The following is a 26088-nucleotide window of genomic DNA, read 5'->3' on the forward strand; positions in this document are numbered from 1 at the left end:
GGATTCCCCAAAAAAAACAATTAAACTTTTAGAAGGGAAAAATACGTCTAGGGCCTTCTCAAAGAAGGAAAAAAAACCTGCGTCGGCAATAATCAGACCATAGTCTACGACCTCCTGTAGCAGTTACTTCCATTCGCTGCTCTTATCAAAATACATGTTACATCAACCATCGATAGATGAAGCATCCATGATCACAATGGGGGACTGATCGGGGATGTGTGTACAAGGCGATAAGAAAACATTGCCTAGAGGCTTGTCTCGATTGGCGAGCGTTAATCCCCTTGTTTATCAGGGACAATAAAACATAGCTGCTCTTTTGTTTTGAGGGAAAGTGTACTGTGGGCCCTTGCACGAGAGAAAAAATTGCAGTGGGCCGATTATTTAAAAAAAATCGTAGTTCGACAGCCAGTTGTGGGGGCGGGCCCCTGAGCGCATGGCCTGGGTACGGGCCTGAACACCCAAATGAGCATTTTTGTACAGTTTTCACCCCTTAACCAATAGGAGCCAGCACACAATCTTCTATTTAGAAGGAGTGTTGTATCAGAAAAAAGCGTCGTAGGGAAAAAATGACAATACACAGCATTGTTACCAACTGCACTTATTTAACTTATGATAATGTTTCTGCAAACATTAGTTATAAGCGATCACCAAATCTATGTAGACACGAAACTGGTCAAACAACCGAAATTACAAACTCCTTGTTTTCTCGAGTATTATTATTTCTTTCCCATAAGTCGAAAAACTATTGTGAGTATAATAAACCACTTTGATAATTATGCATAACTATCGTTAAAAGTATTATTCGTTGGGATACTTTCATCCAGTTTGTGCCGCTAAGTCGAATAACGATTTCAAGAAATGCACGTGTTTATAGTGTTCATCGTAGACGTAGATTAGGAAGTACCTTTTTGCTATTGGTTACAGTACGCTAAAATACTCTCTAAAAAAATACCACAGTTGACAGAAAGGCATGTTTTACACTTTTATCTAGTATTCGGGTGTTATCTTTCGGAGATAATGGTGGGGAATGAAAACGTGTTCACTACTGAATCCCGGAAATATGATTAACTTGAAGACTATTGTAAACCATCGCACTAATAAAGGTTATACTCCACTAAGAAACGGCCGAAAAAAAAGTTGCACAAACAGTCGATTTTGATTTGTGTCAAGTTCTTTCTTGCATTGAACATGACATATCTTTTTTATTGCATAAATCGATTCCGCTTAGAATGGCCTTTAAGAAAAGGTATGGTTATCGGGGTCTCTATGTGCAAAATGTTGCATTTATTTTGGCCTAAAGTTGTCGCTTTCACATTGAATTATATAGGGAAACTATTTAGTGTATTCTGACCTATTATTTTGATGGTGGCTACTTGTTTCTTATGGTTTAACATGTCGCTGTGTTTAAGAAGCCGGACGTTAATAGTGTGTTAATTAATTATTAAAAGTTCATTACGTATTTCAATGCGTATATGTATATATTTGACCGAAAGATTCGTTCCTCCTACGTCCTGTGACATTAGGTCATATTAAATCTTATTGTCTGTTAAGCGATGCATTTTCGCGACACGAATAAACGTTTACCGTGAATAAACAGCAATATTCAAACAGTATGTTTAAGTAACTTTATCCAGTTAAGTTATATCTTATATGAACACATGTGCGCTTAAGATTGATGTTAAACCAGTTATATTAATCATGTTATGAAATGGCTTTGTGGAAAGTTTTCATTCCTCAAGAACTGTTAGTGAAATTAAAAGAAAACTCCTATTTTCTTGGTTACATTAGACCAGCAAATCAAACTGGTTATTTAACTGCTGCATCATATGATGCTCTGACAGCGTTCAATGTTAGTGAGGACTCAGGGCTTCAGTTAATTGGTAAACTGACTGGTATTGGACAACAGCTTTTGAAACCATTGAATCGTCCAATTTACTTCCATGTACTACATGTTGGCTTGGAAGATATTGATTGCTATGTGGTTGAACATGGACAGACTATGAAATGCACAGCAATAATTTATAGTTTGCATGAATTTTTGACATCAGATTTAATTAAATCAAAGCAACAAATGGAAGAATCAATAGACATTGTGAATTTACTAATAAAGGAATTAAATGTTTTAGGAGCATTTATAAAAAACAACTCGCATGGACAAGCTCTCATTAAACCTTGTGATCTAAGACATCATATAGACAGATCAGTCTGGCCATCCTTAATATCTTTCTGGATGTGTGTGTATTTTCCATTTGCAAAAAACAAAAGGTATGCATAATTTATTTATTTAGTTGATCACAGGTGAATTGAATTTCTATAGACCAGTTGACAAGTGACGTCACGCGCACCTGCAAAGTTTTGACTCCGCCCACTGGTTGGCAAAAAGAGGTAGAATTCATATAAGCGCATATAGAGAATGTTGACAAAATCATCGTTTTTAGGGAAAATCATGCACAATATCAAATATAATTTTACTAATTATGTCTGATTACATTAGCATGCAAGAAAATGCATATTTGGAACGATTATATTGTTGTAATTATTTGTTTTTACTAACAACTTGAGTGGAACACAATCTAAGAGCTCGATATGTGGTAACCACAAAAATCTCTACTTGGCATTTCTTCGCAACAGGGGTTCCGCTGTCGATCGCCATTGGCGCCAAATGGCGCTAAATTTTTAAATGTGGCTCCAATTTTTTTAAAGTGGCGAATTTCAAAAAATCGGTAAAATCTTATCCGAAAATTTACTGCGAGTCGAAAGCACGCGACCGAGCATTAGCGGCCAGCGTCTGTCAGTTGTAAATATTGATTTACGACGATGTAAGCGACCTACAGTGCAGAGTGCATTAGAAATCACCGAAGCGTGTAAGTTTTACCAACTGTGTTTTTACTGCTATTGTCAAGTTTTATGGGGGTTATTATCGGATTAACGGCTCCTTTATGATATTGAGCAATAAGTTAAGTAACACGGGGACAAACTGTCACGACGATCAATAATTATAATGATTATTAGGGCCGATATTTCTTTGTTAAAATCAAAACCATGGGGCTGGCAAAAGCATTTAATTTCTCCTCATCAACAAATAAAAACTTGTTTCAACAGGTATTTGTGAGCATTTCTGTTTAACAGATTCATTATTGTAATGTTCTGGGAAGGATATAAATTGATTAAGATAACAACAATTTCTGAATTAAATATAAAACATTCACTCGATGTACTATATTTCGGATATGTTAAATTCGGACATTTAAAGATAGGGACATTTATGTGTTGGTTTGATGTTGATAGTTTGTAAAAATATGTTTTATGTTATTTCAGGCAACTAGAATGGATTGTGGCAATTATCTGGGCCTTTCTGTCAGGAAAAAGGCGTGAACAACAGTCCTTTAATTGAACCTGGAAATCATCCACCACTAACAGAAAACTTGTTAACAACAGAAGCTGATGTATATCATGTCCAAATGACCAAATATAACTGTTAAACAATTTGAAGTGAGATGCTTTATTTTCTGATTCCCTTTCAAATGATGAATATTGGTGTGATTTTATGTTTAAATAATTAATTTCGAAATATTTATGCAGCATACTGTTTAATACATTGATGTTAACATTATTATATTATTTTGGTTATCTGTGTTGTTTATCAAGTTGAAAAAAATGTTATTTATATACAAATGAAGCTTATTAAGACTTATGAAGGTATGACTTATGAAGGTACTTATTGTTTTTTTTTATGAAATAACATACTTTTTAAAGTGATAATATAGTCAATGACATTAATGTAGTAAGGTTTCTTAAAATGATTGTTATTATTAATAAGGTGGAATAACCGACAGTATTCACACCGCGAAAAAGTGGCGACAACTTTTTTTGGGCCAGTGGAACCCCTGCTTCGCAACCATTTTTAGTTGAAACATTCTCAGAAATTGATTTTTTTTCAGAATAAATTAAATTTAATGAACGAAAACAAATAAGGATGATAACAAACAACCAATATGTCAATTTTATGTACGCAACATAGGGTAACTGATTTGAACCTTCATATGTCTGGAAAAAAACAAAGACCCGTAAAATGTATTTAGTGGGTCTTTGGAAAAAACTTACCTTGTTACACATTAATTGAATTCTCTTGATTCATGTAATTGTTTGATTTAATTGTTCACACTAATTTTTACACTCTTTGTTGGAGCAATTATATCCCGGTGTTTAATTGCACCTTTGTTCATCACCACCCGATTATCTCGATACTCTCACAATTACAAAGAAAACATTGTGTCATAAACTCAGGGACCTATACTTGGGTCCCTGGATAAACCACATGTGGCAGATCAGTGTCTGGTCATTAAACACATGTTACGATACCTCCATGTCATCTCTTGGCATATTGAGCAGTCATTTTAGCCAAATTTAGAAGCTAAAATACCGAACAGTTGCTTCAATAAAATATTTTAACATTAAAAAAAGAAGACATTTGTCGGAAATGGATTAACAGGAACTAGTGAATATATATTAGCCAGTTTAATCATAATAATACATTGTTTAATAATTACACATTTAAAATATTGTGCAGTTTTACTGTTACGCAATTAAGGTATTTAACGGGTACCGGCAAAAGTAAACTCCGCTATAACGTGTAAAGATTGTAAATTACTGCATGGACGAAACACCATCATGAACACAAACAATCACAAACGGGTAAATAATTGCGTTAAATAAATTACATATATGCATTTTCCATAAAACGCTAGATTTGTATCACTCCTTTTTACTAGTAAAGAGATTTCAATATACATGCAAAGACAGTTAAATTTACAAAATATGCAGGGGTTTAAAATTAATATTACCATTCAATGAAAACGAAACGAAAATTCATTCAATGTAAAATAAAATTACCATAATTTATTTAAAAATTGTAATGTATCCGCTTTTTAGGGCGTTGTTTTATAATTGATTAAATGCACCGCTGACACTATCGATTGCTGATAAAAAATAACACTATCCACACCACTTATAATTATAATACAATTAATATTTGTTTTATTATTGTTAAAATCTTATTTGTTTAAGTCCCACTATCAAAAAGAATACGGCTTATGTATTGTTAACCAGGTTTTTAACCAGGTTTTCCGAAGGAAAAAACTGGTTATTAGATTGGCGAATGCGGGCGGGCTGGCTGGCTGGCTGGCTGGCGGGCTGGCAGGCGGGCGGAACAAGCTTGTCCGGGCCATAACTATGTCGTTCATTGTCAGATTTTAAAATCATTTGGCACATTTGTTCACCATCATTGGACGGTCAATATCTCCAATGTCAAGGTCGCCACGACTAAAAATAGAATTTTTTTTAAAACAAACTTACAAAGGGGGTTAATTTTGTTTGTTCATTTCAAAAGTTCAGTTTGAGTTTTCTCCCTTTATCAGATTTTTTTTTCACAATGAAAACCTGGTTTTGTGACAATTTTGTCCCTTGTTTTGTTTTGTGGATTGTCGGTATTTAGTCTTCCGATCACGTTTACGCTATGCTTATATCTACTTTGTATTTTTATGAAGAGGAAATTTTATTTGTGAATATACAATTATTCGGTACTAAATATGATATATTGGCACTATAATTTAATAGTTTTAATGTTTATTTCGGTTTTATTACCAATTTATTGACTAAACAAAAGCCCTTTATACATGTTTTACGTTAGTGTAACCAGTGTTTTTTGCCAACCAGTCAGTGCGCATGCGCGGAAAATCCCGAATGTAAACAATAACATTCAACTGGTCTATACAAATTAAAACAATGAATATTTTTTATTTTTTTACCTCTAAGCTAAATTTTTATTTAAATAAAAATCATATTTATGTTTTAAAAAGCCCTTTTTAGCTCACCTGAGCACAACGTGCTCATGGTGAGCTTTTGTGATTACCTTTTGTCCGTAGGCCACATTTATTGTCCAATCTTCATGAAATTTGGTCTGAAGATTGGTGTCAATGATATCTTGGATGAGTTCGAAAATGGTTACGTTTGCTTGAAAAACATGGCTGCCAAGGGGAGGGGCATTTTTCCTTATATGGCTATATATGGCTATTGTAAAATCTTGTTAACACTCTAGAGGCCACATTTATTGTCTGATCTTCATGAAACTTGGTCAGAAGATTCATCCCAATAATATCTTGGACGAGTTCGAAAATGATGCCAGTTGGTTGAAAAACATGGCCGCCAGGGGGCGGGGCATTTTTCCTTATATGGCTATTATAAAACCTTGTTACCACTCTAGAGGCCACATTTATTTCCAGATCTTCATGAAATTTGGTCAGAAGATTGGTTTCAATGATATCTTGGATGAGTTAGAAAATGGTTACATTTGCTTGAAAAACATGGCTGCCAAGGGGCGGGGCATTTTTCCTTTTATGGCTATAGTAAAATCTTGTTAACACTCTAGAGGCCACATTTATCGTCTGATCTTCATGAAACTTGGTCAGAAGATTCATCCTAATAATATCTTGGACGAGTTTGAAAATGATGCCGGTTGGTTGAAAAACATGGCCGCCAGGGGGCGGGGCATTTTTCCTTATATGGCTATAGTAAAACATTGTTAACACTCTAGAGGCCACATTTATTGTCCAATCTTGATGAAATATGGTCAGAAGATTTGTCTTAATGATATCTTGGATGAGTTCGAAAATGGTTAAGTTTGCTTGAATAACATGGCCGCCAAGGGGCGGGGCATTTTTCCTGATATGGCTATATAAGGCTATAGTAAAATCTTGTTAACTCTCTAGAGGCCACGTTTTTAGTCCGATCTTCATGAAACTCAGTCAGAAGATTCATGCCAATAATATCTTGGACGAGTTCAAAAATGATGCCGGTTGGTTGAAAAACATGGCATCCACAGGGGCGGGGCTATTTTCCTTATATGGCTATAGTAAAACCTTGTTAACACTCTAGAGGTCACATTTATTTTCCGATCATCATGAAACTTGGTCAGAAGATTTGTCCCAATGATATCTTGGATGAGTTTGAAAATGGTTTTGGTTGCTTTAAAAACATGGCCACCAGGGGCGGGGCATTTTTCCTTATAGTGGCTATATATGGCTATAGTAAAACCTTGTTAACACTCTAGAGGCCACACTTATTGTCCAATCTTCATAAAATTTGGTCAGCAGATTGGTTTCAATGATATCTTGGAGGAGTTCGAAAATAATTATGTTTGCTTGAAAAAAATGGATTCTAATGGGCGGGGCATTTTTCCTTATATGGCTATAGGAAAATCTTGTTAACACTCTAAAGGCCACATTTACTGTCCGATCTTCATGAAACTTGTTCAGAAGATTCATCCCTATAATATCTTGGATGAGTTCAAAAATGATGCCGGTTGGTTGAAAAACATGGCTGCCAGGGGACGGGGCATTTTTCCTAATATGGCTATAGTAAAACCTTGTTAACACTCTAGAGGCCACATTTATTTTCCGATCTTCGTGAAACTTGGTCATAAGATTTGTCCCAATTATATCTTGTTATCTCAGGTGAGCGACTTGGGCCTTTCAGGCCTTCTTGTTTTACATCATTTATTTGTTTGTACAATCTTGAAGTATTTATATTACTTCTATATTAGTGCTTTTTTCTGGATATTAATCTTGCCTTGAATTTCCTAGGGAAGATACTCAGCACAGCATGCTTGGAAACCTCATTGATCCGCCAACCTTCGTTACACAGCTCCGCTTGAGGTCAAATAAATTTACATCAGTCAGAACAAACAGATATGAAAACACTGTTAATTCCAAAGAGTAAGTATGAAGAAATATGTGTTATTGCCGTGTACTAGTATAGTAATTATTATCCCCCGCCATAGGCGGAGGGATATTGTTTTGGCGTTGCCCGTCCATCTTTTCGTCCGTCTTTCCGTCCGTCGGGCACTTTTGTGTCTGGAGCCATATCTTGGAAGTGCTTTGGCGGATTTCATTGAAACTTGGTATGAGTATATATATGGATAAAAGGATGATGCATGCCAAATGGCATTGTACACCATCTGATAATAACAGAGTTATGGCCCTTTGTATCTTGAAAAAATGCTCTTTTTTTCCGAAGCCATATCTTGGAAGTGCTTTGGCGGATTTCATTGCAGTTTTTTTTTTTACCAAAATTACCGCCGATATTCGGCTGCTTCCCAATTGCAAAAAATGACGTTTTTTCCCAAAAATCTGACCAAAATTTCCCCAAATTTTCCCAATAAAGCAAATAAGATTACAATGTCATTTTGGGATAATTTCGTACAATGAGTGCCGATTGAGCTTGTCTAGTTGCCGAACGACAACTGACTTATGTATTGTTCGCGAATGTAGCCTTATACGATTTTACGTTGCTATCCACACATCTCTCTCTTTATTGCAGAGGATACCGACAATAGTCGATGTATCCCGATTGTAATCGCCTGTTTTTACACACGTTCAAGATGGCAGCAAGGAGACGAGAAATTTGTAATGAGCAGCGAAAATGATAAATAACATTCAAATTAACTACGGATATCATATGGTTATTAGGGAATAATTTCATTCGTGTGTCATTTAAAGCAAAATACGACGTTTGAGATAAAAAAACAACAAATATTTATTAAAAATCTTCACAGTAAATGTGTGGAAATCAGTGTTGGGAAATTGGAGTTAGTTGACTCACAAAGTTAAAGCATTTAAGATGAGTAGAGTTCGAATAGGAAAAGAGACAAACATGATTTGATTGATATGTTATTGGATCTGTGTATAATCAGATTCATATGCATATTCTGCTTTATTATGTTTGTCAAGCTGTACAATTTGCTAAAGTAGCATGTAACTGAGGATGTCAAGTGCAAGATATTGAAAGGTAAACAAATGAAATATATTATTTTAACTCTTATTTAATACATCATTTACAAAGCAAGAAGACTAAAGAGTGTTTGTTAATATTTGCAAATGTTTTCACCATTATATGATATTTAATTTAAAAAAAATGCTGAATTAAATTCATACTCTTAAAGAGGTTATGATTAAATGGTATATTTAAAAATTTATAGATTATTGCAAGTTTAATATGCATGTGGAAGCATATTAACTAACTTGTATTCATTGTCAGAAGACATTAAAGCAACACTATATAATATAAAAATGCTGTCAAACATGAACTTAGCAACTTTAATTCTGTTCTTATAATCATATTTATAATGCTTCCCAATTTCATGGTTTATCGCTCTATTTTTCCCAGTTTCATGGTTTATCGCGCTTATTATCCTTATCTAAATGACACAGGCTGTAACAAAAAAAATCCAAACAAATCACTGCATTGAAACTTGGAATGAGAATATATATGGATACAAGGATGATGCACGCCAAATGGCAATGTACACCATTAGAGCATAAAGGAGATATGACCCTTTGTATCTTGAAAAAATGCTTTTTTTGTGTGTCCGGAGCAATATCTTGGAATTTCATTGAAACTTGGTATGAGAATATATATGGATAAGAGCATGATGCACGTTGGCATTGTCCATCCGCCCAGAAAACTTTTGTGTCCAGAAGTATATTTGCGGGGGATATCAATTCAATGAATTTGCTTGTTTGATCTATAATCATTGTGACATTAATCAAAATTTCTGTAATTGTGTAGCTTATATATAAACAGAATCTGCTCTATTATTTGAGACCAAAAAAACATGTATGAATACACAATGCTAACGCCAGGCTTGGGATAACACTCATCCTGCAAGGCTACCTGCTGACAAAATCAGAAGTCCCGTACTTGATTTGTGGTGTTTTTATGTCCCCCACTATAGTAGTGGGGGACATATTGTTTTTGCCCTGTCTGTTGGTTGGTCTGTTGGTTGGTTGGTTTGCGCCAACTTTAACATTTTGCAATAACTTTTGCTATATTGAATATAGCAACTTGATATTTGGCATGCATGTGTATCTCATGGAGCTGCACATTTTGAGTGGTGAAAGGTCAAGGTCATCCTTCATGGTCAGAGGTCAAATATATGTGGCCAAAATCGCTCATTTTATAATTACTTTTGCAATATTGAAGATAGCAACTTGATATTTGGCATGCATGTGTATCTCATGGAGCTGCACATTTTGAGTGGTGAAAGGTCAAGGTCATCCTTCAAGGTCAGAGGTCAAATATATGTGGCCCAAATCGCTTATTTTATGAATACTTTTGAAATATTGAAGATAGCAACTTGATATTTGGCATGCTTGTGTATCTCATGGAGCTGCACAATTTGAGTGGTGAAAGGTCAAGGTCATCCTATAAGGTCAGAGGTCAAATATATGTGGCCCAAATCGCTTATTTTATGAATACTTTTGCAATATTGAAGATAGCAACTTGATATTTGGCATGCATGTGTATCTCATGGAGCTGCACATTTTGAGTGGTGAAAGGTCAAGGTCATCCTTCAAGGTCAAATATATGGGTCAAAATTGCTCATGTAATTTCACTTCTGCAATATTGAAGCTAGCAATTTTATATTTGAAATGCATGTGTATCTCATGGAGCTGCACATTTTGAGTGGTGAAGGGTCAAGGTCAAGGTCATCCTTCAAGGTCAAACGTCATATAGGGGGACATTGTGTTTCACAAATGCATCTTGTTTAAATTTCAGTTTGAGTTATCTATTAAAGTAATTCATGTATTTTATTATTATTGTATCCAAATAGACATGGCTTTGTTCTTATGAATATTGTATTTCAAATTATAATGACATTAATCAGGAAAATAAATTATATTAATGTAAATATCCCTACCAGAGACTGTTTTACTTTTACTTGTAGTTACAAAAATAAAATCAACACATTCAATATACAAAAGAAGAACGCAGTCTAATCACATGACCACCAGATATTTACATAAACATATGTTAAAAATCAAAGTGCTGCAGAACTGAAAATAGAATCACCCGATTGGGCGAGTAATTTGAACATCATACTTGCTTTGAGCAAAAATGTGACACCAAGGCTAGCGGAGGCGTTCAATTTATCACTGTGAGGTGAAGTCAAGATAACTGTTGCTCAAAATAACAAAATGGTTTCCTCATTATAGTTCATGAAGAAATTGAGATATTGTTATTATATAAATTGGTATGTTACATTATAGGTAGCCTATATCTAGATCATGATGAAGATTACATATATGGGGAAAGTGGTTTGAAGGTCACTTTTACTGATACTGATAAGTGAATATAGATTATTAATTTTATAAAGAAACTTCATATTCAGATACTCTGCATTTATACTTCAATTTGTATTGCATGTGTGATGAATAGGGTCATGGTCAAGGTCACAATTATGCAAAAATGAGTTTTCTCTCTTAGTAACTGGAAAAAGAATTTAGTTATTTCAATGAAACTTCTTATTTTGAAACCTTTATGGAGACTTATTAGTCTTATAAAGTTGGTTGGTGCTAATGCCGCTGATGCTCAACATATAAAAGTTAAATAAAAACATAAATATTATTTCTTATCAATAACAAAAAACAACAACAAATAAAGCGATTGCAAAAAGTTTGGTTTTTGTTTGTTGTCTGCACCTTTTGTTTTTCGTATGGAAATGCAGCACTGTCATCATAATTTAACAATGTATGAATCTACCAAGGACCAGGTATTTAAACTATCATGTTAAAATATCAATGTTGAAACATTATCTAGGACAAGTAACCTGTGTGTAGGGCAAGTACTGGATACAATGCTGGGTTTAGCATGCATGTGGATCCTCATGTCCAATGGAACAGCCCAGTGGTTGGCAAACATTGGTCTTGCATATGGTGATGTGAGTAGAAGACTTAGTTTTTGCTTTAAGGTAATATTTGCCTGAATCATGAATTATGCATGCACTTGTCACAATACTGGTAATAATTAAAACAAAATAATTTAATATAAACATTGCCTACTTTCTTATCCAGGGCTTGCCATGAAGGGGCTTCCTCACAGAATGTTTGCCTTTAAAAATTGTATTTCAATGAATTGAATTACAAAATTTCTTATAATAAGGAAAAATATATAATGTGCCTGCCCTGTGGTTCATGCTTTTATGCCCCCGGATCGAATGATCGGGGGTATATTAGTTTAATTTAAACCTATTTATTTTTGCTCGATTGCATCGAAAGCCCAAGGCTTATATAAACGCTCTCGAGTGCGTTTCCTGGGCCTAGAACCAGTACTTGGTGTCTTCGGGGGAGATCTAAAGAACGCTCCCACGGTGGGGATCGAGCGTGGGACATCCCGGTCGCTAGGCGGACACCATATCCACTACACCACGGCGACCGCGGGGGTATATTGTTTTTGGCCTGTCTGTCTGTCATTCTGTGGAAAACTATAACCATGGTTAAAGTTTTGCAATATTGAATAACTTTTGCAATATTGAAGATAGAAACTTAATATTTGGCATACATGTGTATCTCATGGAGCTGCACATTTTGAGTGGTGTGAAAGGTCAAGGTCAATGTCATCCATGAAGGTCAAAGGTCAAATATATGGCTTTAAAGCGTCATCAAAACTTTAACCTTGGTCATAACTTTTTCTAATATTGAAGACAGCAACTTTATATTTGGCATGCATGTGTATCTCATGGAGCTCCCCCTTTATGAGTGGTGAAAGGTCAAGTTCATTCTTAAAGGTCAAAGGTCAAATTTATCGCTTCAAAGTGGAGCAATAGGGGGCATTGTGTTTCTGACAAACGCATCTCTTGTTTATTATATATCAATCATTCAATGAGATGGGTTACAAACACTTTATCATTTTTCCCGTTTTAATTGACCTTTGTATGAAGATTAACAGACACACATATTTTTATATTTTCTAAGTCAGAGGTGTTATTTTGCTTGTTTTAATATAATGCATACTTTCTTTTAAAGCCACATCAATACTTAAAATCAACAAATATTTTGTAAAATAAAGTTCACCCATAAAAATCAGTGTTTTTTCTTGCAATAGCCAAATTTCAAGGCTAGATATGGTCTTGTTTCATAGATTTAAAGAGATGCAAAATTCTCGTTGTTTTTTTTGACAATATATTCCATGTAAATTTCATGCAAGGATATCCAAATATTCACGAGCGAGCACAATAATAAAAATGAGCATTTTGTATCGGGTTAAATCTATGTTCTTACCACTTCTCCGTTGAAATTTTGGCTATTACTATAAGGAAAAAATATTTTTTAACTTTTTTACTTTACAAAATTCTCTTTGATTTTGAGTATTAATGTGGCTTTACAAATCTATGAGCATTTTTTAAAAATTGCCAGTGTTTTGGAGTAATGTTATCCAAGTTTACATCACATGACATGCAAAATTGCAGCTATGAAAGTCCCATGTAAGGATGGAAAGATCATCAAGAATGCTAATCTCTTTTTATAACCATGACTATGAATTGAGCACTTCAAACATTTTAATCTTAATTTTTCTCCTGTATTATTCACAATATACTGTCAAAATAGTTATTTAATTTCATTTGTTATAATGAATGCTTACAGAAAACAGCTGAAGGTTTGAAAGAGCTTTTGGATTGGCTAATGGGTGCCCCAGCTGGTCTCAAGCTGAACAGCCAGCTTACACACTTCCTGGGGAAGTTTTTTCAGTACCACATATACCTCTGGACAGGTATGTTGACACAAATGTTGTTAGTTTTCTATTGATATATATTTTTGCATTCCAGAAGATTTATTGGTATACTAAGTGATAGTAAGGAGCTTTCATTATGTTACCAGTGTGTGTTTACTATCCTGCCCATATAGGTTACCGGTACATATAGATGGGGCCCCAGTTTGTGCTGACAATAACTGCTGATTTTCAGCTCACTGTCCAGGATGTTGTATATTTCAGTGTACCTGTCCATCACATGTCTAGTGTTTGGTTCCCTGCTGTTCTACAGCTCACTGTCCAGGATGTTGTATATTTCAGTGTACCTGTCCATCATACGTCCAGTGCTTGGTTCCCTGCTGTTCTACAGCCCACTGTCCAGGATATTGTATATTTCAATGTACCTGTCGATCATATGTCCAGTGCTTGGTTCCCTGCTGTTCTACAGCTAAATGTCCAGGATGTTGTATATTTCAGTGTACCTGTCCATCACATGTCTAGTGTTTGGTTCCCTGCTGTTCTACAGCTCACTGTCCAGGATGTTGTATATTTCAGTGTACCTGTCCATCATACGTCCAGTGCTTGGTTCCCTGCTGTTCTACAGCCCACTGTCCAGGATGTTGTATATTTCAGTGTACCTGTCGATCATATGTCCAGTGCTTGGTTCCCTGCTGTTCTACAGCTCACTGTCCAGGATGTTGTATATTTCAGTGTACCTGTCCATCATATGTCCAGTGCTTGGTTCCCTGCTGTTCTACAGCCCACTGTCCAGGATGTTGTATATTTCAATGTACCTGTCCATCATATGTCCAATGCTTGGTTCCCTGCTGTTCTACAGCTCACTGTCCAGGATGTTGTATATTTCAGTGTACTTGACCATCATCCAGTGCTTGATTCCCTTCTGTTTTACAGCTCACTTTCCAGATGTCGTGTATTTCAGTGTACCTGTCCATCATAGGTCCACTGCTTGGTTCCCTGCTTTTCTACAGCTCACTGTTCTGGATGTTGTATACTTTAGTGTACCTGCCTATCATGCGTCCAGTGCTTGGTTCCCTGTTCTTTGACGGCTCACTGTCCAGGGTGTTATATATTTTCAGTGTACCTGTCCATCATACGTCCAGTGCTTGGTTCCCTGCTGTTCTACAGCTCACTGTCCGGGGTGCTGGGTCTCACATTTCAGCTGGCTCTACTCCAGGACATCCTGGCCACCATGACTGTGCACATCTACTGCTTCTATGTATACGCTGCAAGGTCAGTACTCTTAAAATGAATACCATTCTCCCCTCCTAAAAGAGACATTCATGAGAAAAAATGTATTTTTAGCTGAAGACAAGATGTGTTTGTGAAACACAATGTCCCCCTATATGACATTTGACTTTGAAGGATGACCTTGACCTTGTGAAGGATGACCTTGACCTTGACCTTTCACCACTCAAAATGTGCAGCACCATGAGATACACATGCATGCCAAATATCAAGTTGCTATCTTCAATATAGCAAAAGTATTCATAAAATAAGCGATTTGGGCCACATATTTGACCTCTGACCTTGAAGGATGACCTTGACCTCGACCTTTCACCACTCAAAATGTGCAGCTCCATGAGATGCACATGCATGCCAAATATCAAGTTGCTATCTTCAATATTGCAAAAGTATTTATAAAATAAGCAATTTGGGCCACATATATTTGACCTCTGACCTTGAAGGATGACCTTGACCTTGACCTTTCACCACTCAAAATGTGCAGCTCTATGAGATACACATGCATGCCAAATATCAAGTTGCTATCTTCAATATTGCAAAAGTATTCATAAAATGAGCGATTTTGGTTACATATATTTGACCTCTGACCTTGAAGGATGACCTTGACCTTGACCTTTCACCACTCAAAATGTGCAGCTTCATGAGATGCACATGCATGCCAAATATGAAGTTGCTATCTTCAATATAGCAAAAGTTATTGTAAAATGTTAAAGTTGGCGCAAACAGACAGACCAACAGACCAACAGACAGACCAACAGACAGGGCAAAAACAATATGTCCCCCACTACTATAGTGGGGGACATAAAAATGTTGGTCTAAAAGTATTGAGCACTGGAGTCTGCTGTTCGTCAATTGGTTTTGAAAGTGACAGTCAATAGTCACTGCTTTATTATCCCCAGCCATAGGCGGAGGGATTTTGTTTGGGCATTGTCCATCCTTCAGTCCGTCCGTTACTTTTGTGTCCGGAGCCATATCTTGGAAGTGCTTTGGCGGATTTCATTGAAACTTGGTATGAGTATATATATGGATAAGAGGATGATGCACGCATGTACACCATTAGATAATAAAGGAGTTATGGCCCTTTGTATCTTGAAAAAATACTTTTTTGAGTGTCAATTATAACACTTTTGTGTCCAGAAGCATATTGGGGGGGGGGGGGGATATCAATGCAACGAATTTGCTTGTTTTATGTGTAAGAGGTTTAAGAATATGCATCTTCTGTGTGACTGTTAATCTTTACTGATTACTTTTGTTACATGAGTTTATGATTCAGACACAGTAGGTTGTGTTTACCTTATTTTTAGCCACCAATCTTAAAAAAACATTTTCTTTTTGTATGGGTTGTCTTTACATTATTTTGATACTACAAAAGTACCACTGTCCATTTTGTGATTTATTTTTTTAATAGAAAAGTGCCATTTCCATTAAAACATGTTAATTGGTCCTTGTTATGGTACACTTTGTTTCCGGTTGAGTCAGCAAACTGCAAAATCTATTACAAAATTGGTGTGAATTACTGGATCATTGTTCTGGAAAAACCAGGCTTATGCATGTGTGACCATTTTAAGGGTCATCCCAGATTAGCATGTGCAGTTAGTGTGCACAGGCAAATCTGGGACGTACTTTCCGCTTTTATGGTATTTTTCATTTAAAGAAGTCTGAAGAATACACATAATAATCTTGGACCACACTTTACACACATGAATCAAGTCCAGTTTTCCCAGAAAAAGGTTGATTGTTTTTGCAGACTGTACAGACTTCAGATATATGCCCTTGGCTCACTATGGAGACTGTTTCGAGGCAAGAAGTGGAATGTTCTACGCCAGAGAGTGGACTCGGCAGTCTATGATGTAGATCAGCTGTTTGTGGGAACACTGCTGTTCACTGTTCTGTTGTTCATCCTGCCAACTTCTGCTTTGTACTATGTGGTGTTTACTCTGGTAAGTTTTTTTTTTCATGCATTCAAAGACATGCATTTATACATACCACTGAATTGGTTGGACTTTAATTGTAAACAGTGCCTGTTACAACACTTTATCAAACTAGTGCTAACAGTTAATTTATCCCACTTTTACAGCGAATTCAGTTGATTAAAGCCCGTTGATTAAATATCATCTATAATCAACGGTAGGAAATGACGTCAATATTTCAACGAAATGACGTCATAAATCCAGCGAAATTATCCAGTCAAACTAATTTTGTTTAAACAAAAAGGTTTACAAAATAAAGAGTGGGATAAATAAAATAATAGATTAGTGTTGATTACAGATCAGGTTTATCATGCTCGGCACGAAAATGAAAAAGCACTAGCCAAGGCTCGTGCTTTTTGTTTTCTAAACCTCGCATGATAAACCTGATCTATAATCAACACTAACCTATTATTCTCTATATAAGTATTAGTTGAAGAAATATTGTTCTGATATATATTTTACAAGACCACATTGCAAATTGGGGACAACACTTCAGACAAATGCATTAAGCCACGTTTTCCCAGAGCAAGGCTTATCAATGATGGTAAAGTGTTAAGTTTCTCAGAGCAAACACAAGATGCCAGATTGTTAGCATTTCATTTTAGCTCATCAACTTTGCCATTATTTTCAGCTGCGTATACTAGTTCTCGTTATCCAAGGCTTGTTGACGAGGATGCGGTCCATCCTTGATACCACCCCTTGGTGGTCAGTGCTGCGATGGCTTTTCAACCGTCAGTGTCTTGTTGGTATGTTGTGTGGAAAGATTGCCTCAAACATGCCATAGCTACCGACTATACTTGAATATTTTCAATAACTAGCAAATGTATGTATAAAATGCATGTATACTTTAATTTCGCCTCTGACAAGTTTTTAAAAATGTTGGGTTAAAATAGTCATTGTTTGGTAGCAAATTCATTTCAAGATTATTCAAATAGACTTAAAAGCACAATGATATCTATAAAATTATTACACTTTAGCTTGAATATTTGAAGTATTGCTGTTGCACATTTGTCTAAAATGAATGTAATTTAATGCAACCTCATTATAATGAAATTTAATTTATAGGCACCTCTAATTGGGATTGCATGTTAAGTAGATGGGGTCAAGGTCACGATTTCTAAAATTGACAAATGGTTTCATGTGGAACCAAAACAAACTAATTGTGTGTATATTTATTTAAGTTTTTCAAGATTGCTTACATTTTTGTTGTAGATGGAGCATATTTAACCACACACACATCTTCAAAATCAAATAATCTGGTGTTATATATGCATGTAAGTAATGATTTTAAATGTTCATACAACATATTGTGTATCACTAACAGTTGCGTGTTTGGGGGCTAAGAAAATATTGAAACATTATTATTTAAGCTATTCTTGAGTAACTTAGCTTACGATTCTTAATTTACCTGTTTATTAACGTAAAAAAATGCATAGTACTTACACAATCTTGTAAAATGCCAATTACAATTTTAGTGTGAGCTTCTGAATACCATTCTTTCACCCTATATTATACTTTCACTCACAGGGAACAAGTCCAAGCCTGTCAACAGTGCTGTCCTCGTGCCGGGAACCAACAAGTGGAAGCCCTTACACATGGGCCACAATCCTGAAAAACCTTATACATGGTCATCTCATCTATCCATGGATTGAGATGAAACAATCATAATATTTATTCTTAATAGTGGTCTATTTGATATCTACATGCATTATCTACCAATCATTTACCATGTAAATACTCTGGCGGTTATATTTATTCCAAATCTTCATGAAACTTGCTTGGTAAGAACATTTGACTTATTATATCTTGGTCGAGTTTCAAACTGGATCAAGTTTTGTCAAAATGTCATGAGGTCAAATAAAAGAAAAAAGCTCGTGAGCACTCTAAAAGTTATATATTTTTAGCTTTTTGTCAATCAAAATTAAGAGGATCATTTATCAAAATGATATCTAAACCGAGTTTGGAGCTGGGTCACGAGGTCCAAAACTAGGTAACTAGCTCAAATAGAACAAACGGCTTGTGAACACTACAGAAGTCACATTTTGGTCAAATAGCCACAAAACTTGGTCAATTCGTTTGTCTGAATGAGATCTAGTTGGAGTTTGAAACTTAATCCTGAAGAAAACTTTTTAAGTCAGAATTTAGCCCAGTCTTGAGGTAAATTGGTCAGAAACATTTTTTCTAGCGTAATCCAAGACAAGTTCAAAACTTAGCAACATAAGGTCAACAAATTGGTTATTAGGTCAAATGGAGATTGTAGGACAAACGGCACCCGATTTAAGAGTAAGTAACAGTTAATGTTTTTTTACCAATAAAGACATTTGATTTGATTTGACTTTGCAGCGAAAGAAAATCCCGTCAACACCCTATGAACTTAATCGTACTGATAAGTCTTATCCGCTAATTGGTTGGAAAAAAGAGATCGCTAATTGTCAATGTTAATAATACCTGACTGACATTGCGATAAAAGGAGTACTATCTCCGTGTATTATAGTGTTTGCAAATATATATTGTTTACATATATTTGGGCAGGGAAAATGCAAGCCAGTTGTAATTTCCGTCCTGTTATTAATTTTGTTGTCAAACAGTTCATGTATCTATCGAAATTTAAAGACAGGTAGTCCACGCATAAATATCATTTCCTCCGCTTGACAATAATTGGAAATTACTAAGTCATTAATATAACAAATAGAGAAAATCGCATTCAGTTCTCAAAAGCGGATTATTAAGCTAAGCGAACACAACTAAACGCTCAAACATATCATAAATACTTTAAAACAGCGCATTACGTCACTTTCATGTTTAAAAAAGACAATCGCCTTAAGTTGTAAGCAGCAGACTTTTATGCTAGGCGAAAACACTTCCCAATGGATTCGAGATTTCTAGCTTCTTGCACAGTCTGTTGTAGGCAGCATTGGTGGGGAATTGTTGCCTTATTGCGTTTCCTTGATACGGATTGTTCAGAGCGGTGCCCGTGGACATCTGCCTCTACCATGGCGTTGTCCTTTTGGACGCACTCGACCACATTCCACAATGACTGGTGTGTCCAACCAACTGTCGAAACCCGCAGTTCCAAGCAGATAACGTTAATCAATCCACACTTAAATTAGTTTGAGCAGTTTGTTTACGGGATTTATTAATCATCTCTTTTACCAAACCAATTAGCGGATCAGATTAATTAGTTCAACAATTAAGGTGCTGACGGGCTTTATCGATCGCCTTTAATCTGGTGCCGATTGTCCGGGTTAACAATTAAATCGGATGCCAATTGTCCTGGTCGACAAATTTACAGGGTGCCAACTGTCCGGGTATGCAACAAATCACAGTGTGCCGTTTCTTGCCCCATAGTTGTGAAACATGTTCAGAATATGTCTTAATGATATCCTAGACAAGTTCAACTCTTGGCCAGTTAAGGTCGTCAATTAAAGCCAGTTTCAATATTCTGACATTAAACATCTAGGTACCATTGTTGGTTCATAAAACATACTGTCTTGAAATGATGAAAATAAATCCAAAGCTCCATTAACTAATGTGAAGACAGTGAAACAAACATTGGACAGTCATACGAACACCTTCATTCATTTTAACTGTATTGGGACGACATTCAAGTAACCAATGTGATGTTGACCGGATGGCGACAAGTCGTCTTAATAAGATGATTATTAGTGCCAAATCATTTAAAAATCACATGCACGACAAAGTTATGCGCCAGATCGGATCACATTATTTCACTATAAAGATATTACAAGTATGCGAAAACTTAATGTGATCTGTGGAATGGGTTAGCACATTAGGGCCTTTGGTCGTCATGTTTAAATGTTTTGTCATTTCTCTACAGTATTAAAATGATTATTTGTCCTCGAAACGACGATTACATTTTAAATTACATGTATGTTTACATTTTATCCGTAAGTGGCATATCGCGATGCACTTGTCTAAAGTCCACTCTATGTAAGAACGTCCCGAATTCTTGTCAGGAATGTCACTTTTTAATTTATCATGCAACTATGAAAGAACTCGCCATACTAATAACCCTGTGGATGTGGCATGTCGCGCGCGACATCTCTGTCCGAAGGTCAATGGTCAAGGTCACACTAAGTGTCAAATGTCACATATGGCCATAAAGCATTCCCGGATTTTAATCGCGGTATTTCCAAGTGCATTGATCTTGTATCCGTGCCCCTGTATGCATACTGAGTATAGAGCCAAATATTATAGTATGTATGCAGTTTATGCATGGTATCATATACTTTTTAAAAAGGGTAAACTTTACTGTGACGACTCGGTCAATATACATGTACATAAAAATGTGTTTAATAAAATGATTACTAGAACACGTGTTTAGTTATGATATGGAGTAGAACATGCCTGTAATACATCGATAATTGCTAGCGACGATCAACAATTGTAGTTTTAACCACCCCTTCTTACAAATAGGCCCGTCAAACTATTACTAGAATGGATGAACACGTTGTCGCTGAAATAAGTGTCGAACAGTGTTGAAGTATGACCGTAAATAAACTGGTGCACACATTGTTTTCGATCAAAAGAACAGTTCTTCACAATATCGGCCCTGGATGCTCGACAACTCGTCTCTGTCAGGGAAAACATCGCTGACTGCGCTTTTCCTCGCGGAAACGGGTGAATATGGACATTATACAGACAAATGGAAAAGATTCCATGGATTTCGACTGAACTGATATTTCATTATGCGGATCAGGACAGGATCACGTGGAAAAGCGGTCTACACCTTGCTTACATGTCAAAGATCAAATAGGTTCAATAAAATTCAGTTTTAAAATGTTTGTCTGGTTATATATACGTTGTTCTGGTGAAATATGACCATGATGAATATGCATGGTTTTTAGCCCTGCATCAGCTTTTTGAAGCAGACGTGTTGTTTAGTCATTCTTTTTGGTTAAGCCCCGACACCATATTGTTGTCGGATCAACGTTGATCATACCCGGCTTAATCCCGCATGTGAACTAATTAGTATGTAGCTTCGTGTCGATCCTTGTAGGTCCTCTCGCTATGTGAGAAGTGCAAAACTGCCGTGTGAATCCGTAACGTTACGCGTAACGTTACGGACAATAAGCAGCTACCGGCATGGCTCATGTAGCTACCGTATAGGGTCTGGGGACAGCCGTATTGATGTCTTGGTTCTCATGGACAGTCCGAGTACACATTTTCGTGAAACACGCTATAATTATATGGTATAAATTGTATAGAGAATATATGGTTAGTGTGTTGAATGGGGAAAGTTTATCCTACAAGGCGTAGGAATTTTATCCGGTGAGCCGAGCCGGTAAACTTTCCGCGTCCAAGACACTTACCATCTACCGGTATTATGTTTATCATCATGCGTCCAATTTGTGCAGTTTATTCTATGTTTCAAGCTTTTCTTGCAATTGATACGGATTATAAAGTCAAACAAACTCAATAGTGACCGTAATTAGTAAGTTCCAGCATGTGACATTGGCAATACTTAAGTCTCGTGTCAACTAAGTTTACGTCTGTTAGTTTATATGACACCCTTTATCCTGCATTAAATATAAGATTCTACTCACACTTCATGCTGACATGCCCTTCCCCCTCGCTATGTAAAACGCCAGGTACACATTGTCCTGCATAAGAAAGTTCAGCTTATCAGTCATGTCTTCTGTTACCGTGACTCAATTTTGTCTAACAGTCATGACGCTCTCGTGCCAGGTCTTAAACATTGGCCCAATCTCCAGATTGAGCTCTGCTGCGTTTCAATTCCAGGGGTCTGTTTAATTTGCCGTTTTTTTTTATTACTCCATGCTCTTCGTTTATAACACATGGCTCTCCTTCAGCAAGTCGACCATATCGACCTGTAGTTTCTCTGAAAGGACGATGGGCGTCTTCTTTTTCTTTGTAGCGTCAGTTTAGAAGGGCGTTGCTGATGCTCGAAGATATTATTGTGAAGCTAATGGTGATCTTGATCTGAACCTCGTGCTTGTGTTTGCTGTTACTCATCGGAAGCGGATGAAGCTTATAATGATCTTTTAGGAACTGGCATTTTGCCGTTTCCGCTTTTTGAACAAAATACGTGTGTACATCTTCTAGACCCGATTGCAGAATGATGGAATTACCGTGTATGTGCATGTATATCGGACTTTATAAGGTCCTTCCGCGTCTGAGACTGCATTATGTGAGGACCCGGTGTGTGTTCCATCACTCCTACCTAATTAACTAACTTTAATCACGACGTTTTGGACGTGACATATTGGTCCGTGTTTATAGGGGCTATCCGTGACTTTTCATTGTTGATCCGGGACAGTCCGTGTGGGCGCCGTGTTGTGTGTTGCTTCCGGGTTTGTCCGTGTTGTAACCGGTTGGTGCGTGTGGATGCCGTGTGGTTTCCGGCTTTATGGTCTTTGGAAGACCGTCGACGCTCATAAGTCCACGGATCGTCCCGGATCTTGATCCGCGGGGAACCGGAATTGCCGTATCCATCCGTACTTGTATGGACTGGGGCTTAAGCCTACATACCGGTACAGTTAATTCATGGCATATACTTTTTTTCGTTAAAAAGTTACTAGTCAAAATAGCACCATTAAATAGTCAGAATGAGTTTGGTAAAAATGTTGTAAAAATGTTGACGAAAAAATGTGAACAATATGATTGTATCATTCTGCACTGTGCGCTCGCTCTGATTATATCTTTAATAGCATGAAAATAGTTTTATTACACTCGCTAGCTCCAATGTTTTGTTGAATAATGCCGTCGAACAACTGATCAATTTTAGTCACTTTAAGATAATATTTCCAGCGATTTCATTTGGCTTAATTGTCGTTGAAATGTCAACGTCAAATGACGTAAGGTCAGAAAACATTGCATACTAATTAATCAACGTGCATTTGCAAAATTGATGTGTGTGTGTGTTTTTTTTTATGTCGTTTATAAGATTACAGTATGATTGAAACAAGAGGCCCCACAGGGCCGTGGGTCGCTCACCTGAGAGACTAAGATGGAAAGAAACAAAGCTTGATTAAAAATCTTCAGCAAATATTTCAAATTATTAGTATGACAAGACTGACTTTAAAAATAAGGTGTTCCAAAGTATTCACAATAGGCCTATATAGAAAATTACCCCACCCACCCTGGTAGCCATGTTTTTAATACCCAGATTTTTTTTAAATATAAGGAAAATGCTTCTTACAAACATATAGAGAAAACTGCCCCATCCCCTGTCGGCAATGTTTTTCCACTGATCACGACCATTTTCAAATTCATCCGATATATCAATAAAACCAATGTTTTGACCAAGTTTCATGATGATTGGCCAAAAAATGTGGCTTTTAGAGTGTTCACAGGCTTTTTCAGTATATAAATATAAGGAAAAATACCCCCCAGGCGGTCATGTTACTAGATGGATCAAAACCATTTTTGAACTCAACCGTCGTATTCAGGAAACAAGGGTTGTTAACGTTGTTTTGTGATAAGAAGAGGTTTGCTGTTTCGGCATATATATACATATATTGCGTTATCAGTAGTTTTGTGTGTGTGTTTATTTAAAAAAAAAAAGACATTTGTTACCCGTTGCGACCAAGCAATTATTTTGGATAAAAGTAATATTAGGACAGTAATTTAATAATGAGCATCAGCAAAAGAAAATGGAAGTACATTTTTCAACAAATTGTTGTCTAAATTTGAGATCATGAGATAAGCATCTCAGCATCTTATAGGGGATGACTGTTTATAATCTGTTTAGCAAGAATACTTTTAGATACTGAAAACAACCGTATTTGTTCAAGAGATTGTGTTTTTATAAAATAGTTTTTCCATAATTAAATAAAATATGTTGAATTGTTATCATATATCAAAGTCAGTTATAAAAAATGAGTATGAGAACATGTACAGCTCCTAGAAATTCAATATTGATCTTTTATAGTACAAAACATCACTTGATCTTTCTTATAGTTATAAATGTGTGCAAATATAGAAGTAAACACACACAAGACATTTGAAAATGTATCATATCAAAACAACTATCAAACTATTTGTAATTTAAATGCACACAAAATCTGTAGCATAAATACATCATTTTTGCAAAAACAAATGCAAATCAACTTTTCTACAAACAGTTGTTTGTGCTTCTTAAAAGATGTGATAGGTTGTTGTTTTTTAATACCAAATTGTTCAAATTTAGACAAAAGGTTTTTAAACAACTGGAACAATTTTAGGACTCAACTTGCATTGATATTTCCAATTGAAACAACAATAAAACCTGCTAAAATCACAAATCTTTCACAATCACACACAAACTACTGACTAACTGAAAATTGTAGGGGTAAAACATTTCAAGTTGTAATGTCTTATCCATCTTATGAATGGTTTCCATCTGACATCAACACAAAGGTCTTTGATGAAAGTGCCCAGTTAATTGGGGTCAATTTCCAGGAGTGCTACACAATTACCACCTGGCAACAATGCTGGCACAGGTATAAATGAGTTTTATAGAGAGTAGCCTAGGATAAGTGAATGAAAAGTGGAATCAGATTCATATGTAACACTTCTTGTTGTTTTATTGGTTTTACCACTATGTTAAATTTCTGCAAATATATAGATACATGTAACAATCATAAGTAATGGCAATAATTAATTTGAGTAATGCAATAATTATAATTAGATATTTGGGTTGTGGTTAATGTTTCTGAATCCATTACCAGTATCATCATAATCATCATTATCATCATCATCATCATTGTGCACCAACATCCGCATTTCAACTAGAGTTTGATTTTAATATACATTGTAGTCATTATGAAAACTGCCGCTACCCTGGTGGCCATGTTTTTCAACAAACCGTAACCATTTTCGAACTCAGCCAAGCTATCAATACAACAAATCTTCGGACCAAGTTTCATGAAGATTGGGCTATAAATGTTACTTCTAGAGTGTTAACAAGGTTTCACAAAAGCCATATTAGCAAAGCTGCCCCGCCTCATGGCGGCCATATTTTTCAACAGACCGAAACCATTTTCAAACTCAGCCTAGCTATCATAAAAACAAATGTTCAGACCAAGTTTCATGAAGATTGGACAATAAATGTGACTCCTAGAGTGTTAACAAGGATTAACTATAGCCATATAAGCAAAACTGCCCTGCCCCCTGGCGGCCATGTTTTTTTTACCGATCCGAACCATTTTCAAACTCAACCGTCGTATCCAGGAAACAAATGTTCTGAACAAATTTCATGAAGATTGGACCAAAAATGTGACTTCTAGCGTTCACATGTTTTCACTAT

The 26088-nt window shown here is 36.1% G+C and overlaps 1 protein-coding gene across 1 annotated transcript; it reads left to right on the forward strand.

Moving 5' to 3' along the window:
• Positions 1–1214: 1214 nt before the first annotated feature.
• Positions 1215–21151, forward strand: LOC127866252 (phosphatidylinositol N-acetylglucosaminyltransferase subunit Q-like). Its single transcript, XM_052406680.1, has 9 exons — positions 1215–1246; positions 7641–7772; positions 11656–11776; positions 13479–13605; positions 14682–14835; positions 16595–16787; positions 17449–17563; positions 18030–18091; positions 18345–21151. Exons 1-9 carry the CDS (start codon positions 1230–1232, stop codon positions 18483–18485), a joined length of 1062 nt encoding a protein of 353 aa, XP_052262640.1. The 5' UTR covers positions 1215–1229; the 3' UTR covers positions 18486–21151.
• Positions 21152–26088: the final 4937 nt, after the last annotated feature.

This window comes from Dreissena polymorpha, chromosome 2 (genome assembly GCF_020536995.1).
Source record: "Dreissena polymorpha isolate Duluth1 chromosome 2, UMN_Dpol_1.0, whole genome shotgun sequence".
Taxonomy (NCBI): domain Eukaryota; kingdom Metazoa; phylum Mollusca; class Bivalvia; order Myida; family Dreissenidae; genus Dreissena; species Dreissena polymorpha.

Excerpts from the sequence above, each read along its gene's own strand:
- LOC127866252 (XM_052406680.1), top strand. Across the intron at positions 7,773-11,655 it reads AACACTGTTAATTCCAAAGA|GACAAGTAACCTGTGTGTAG; the intron begins GTAAGTATGAAG and ends AACATTATCTAG. Across the intron at positions 18,092-18,344 it reads ATCTGGTGTTATATATGCAT|GGAACAAGTCCAAGCCTGTC; the intron begins GTAAGTAATGAT and ends TTTCACTCACAG.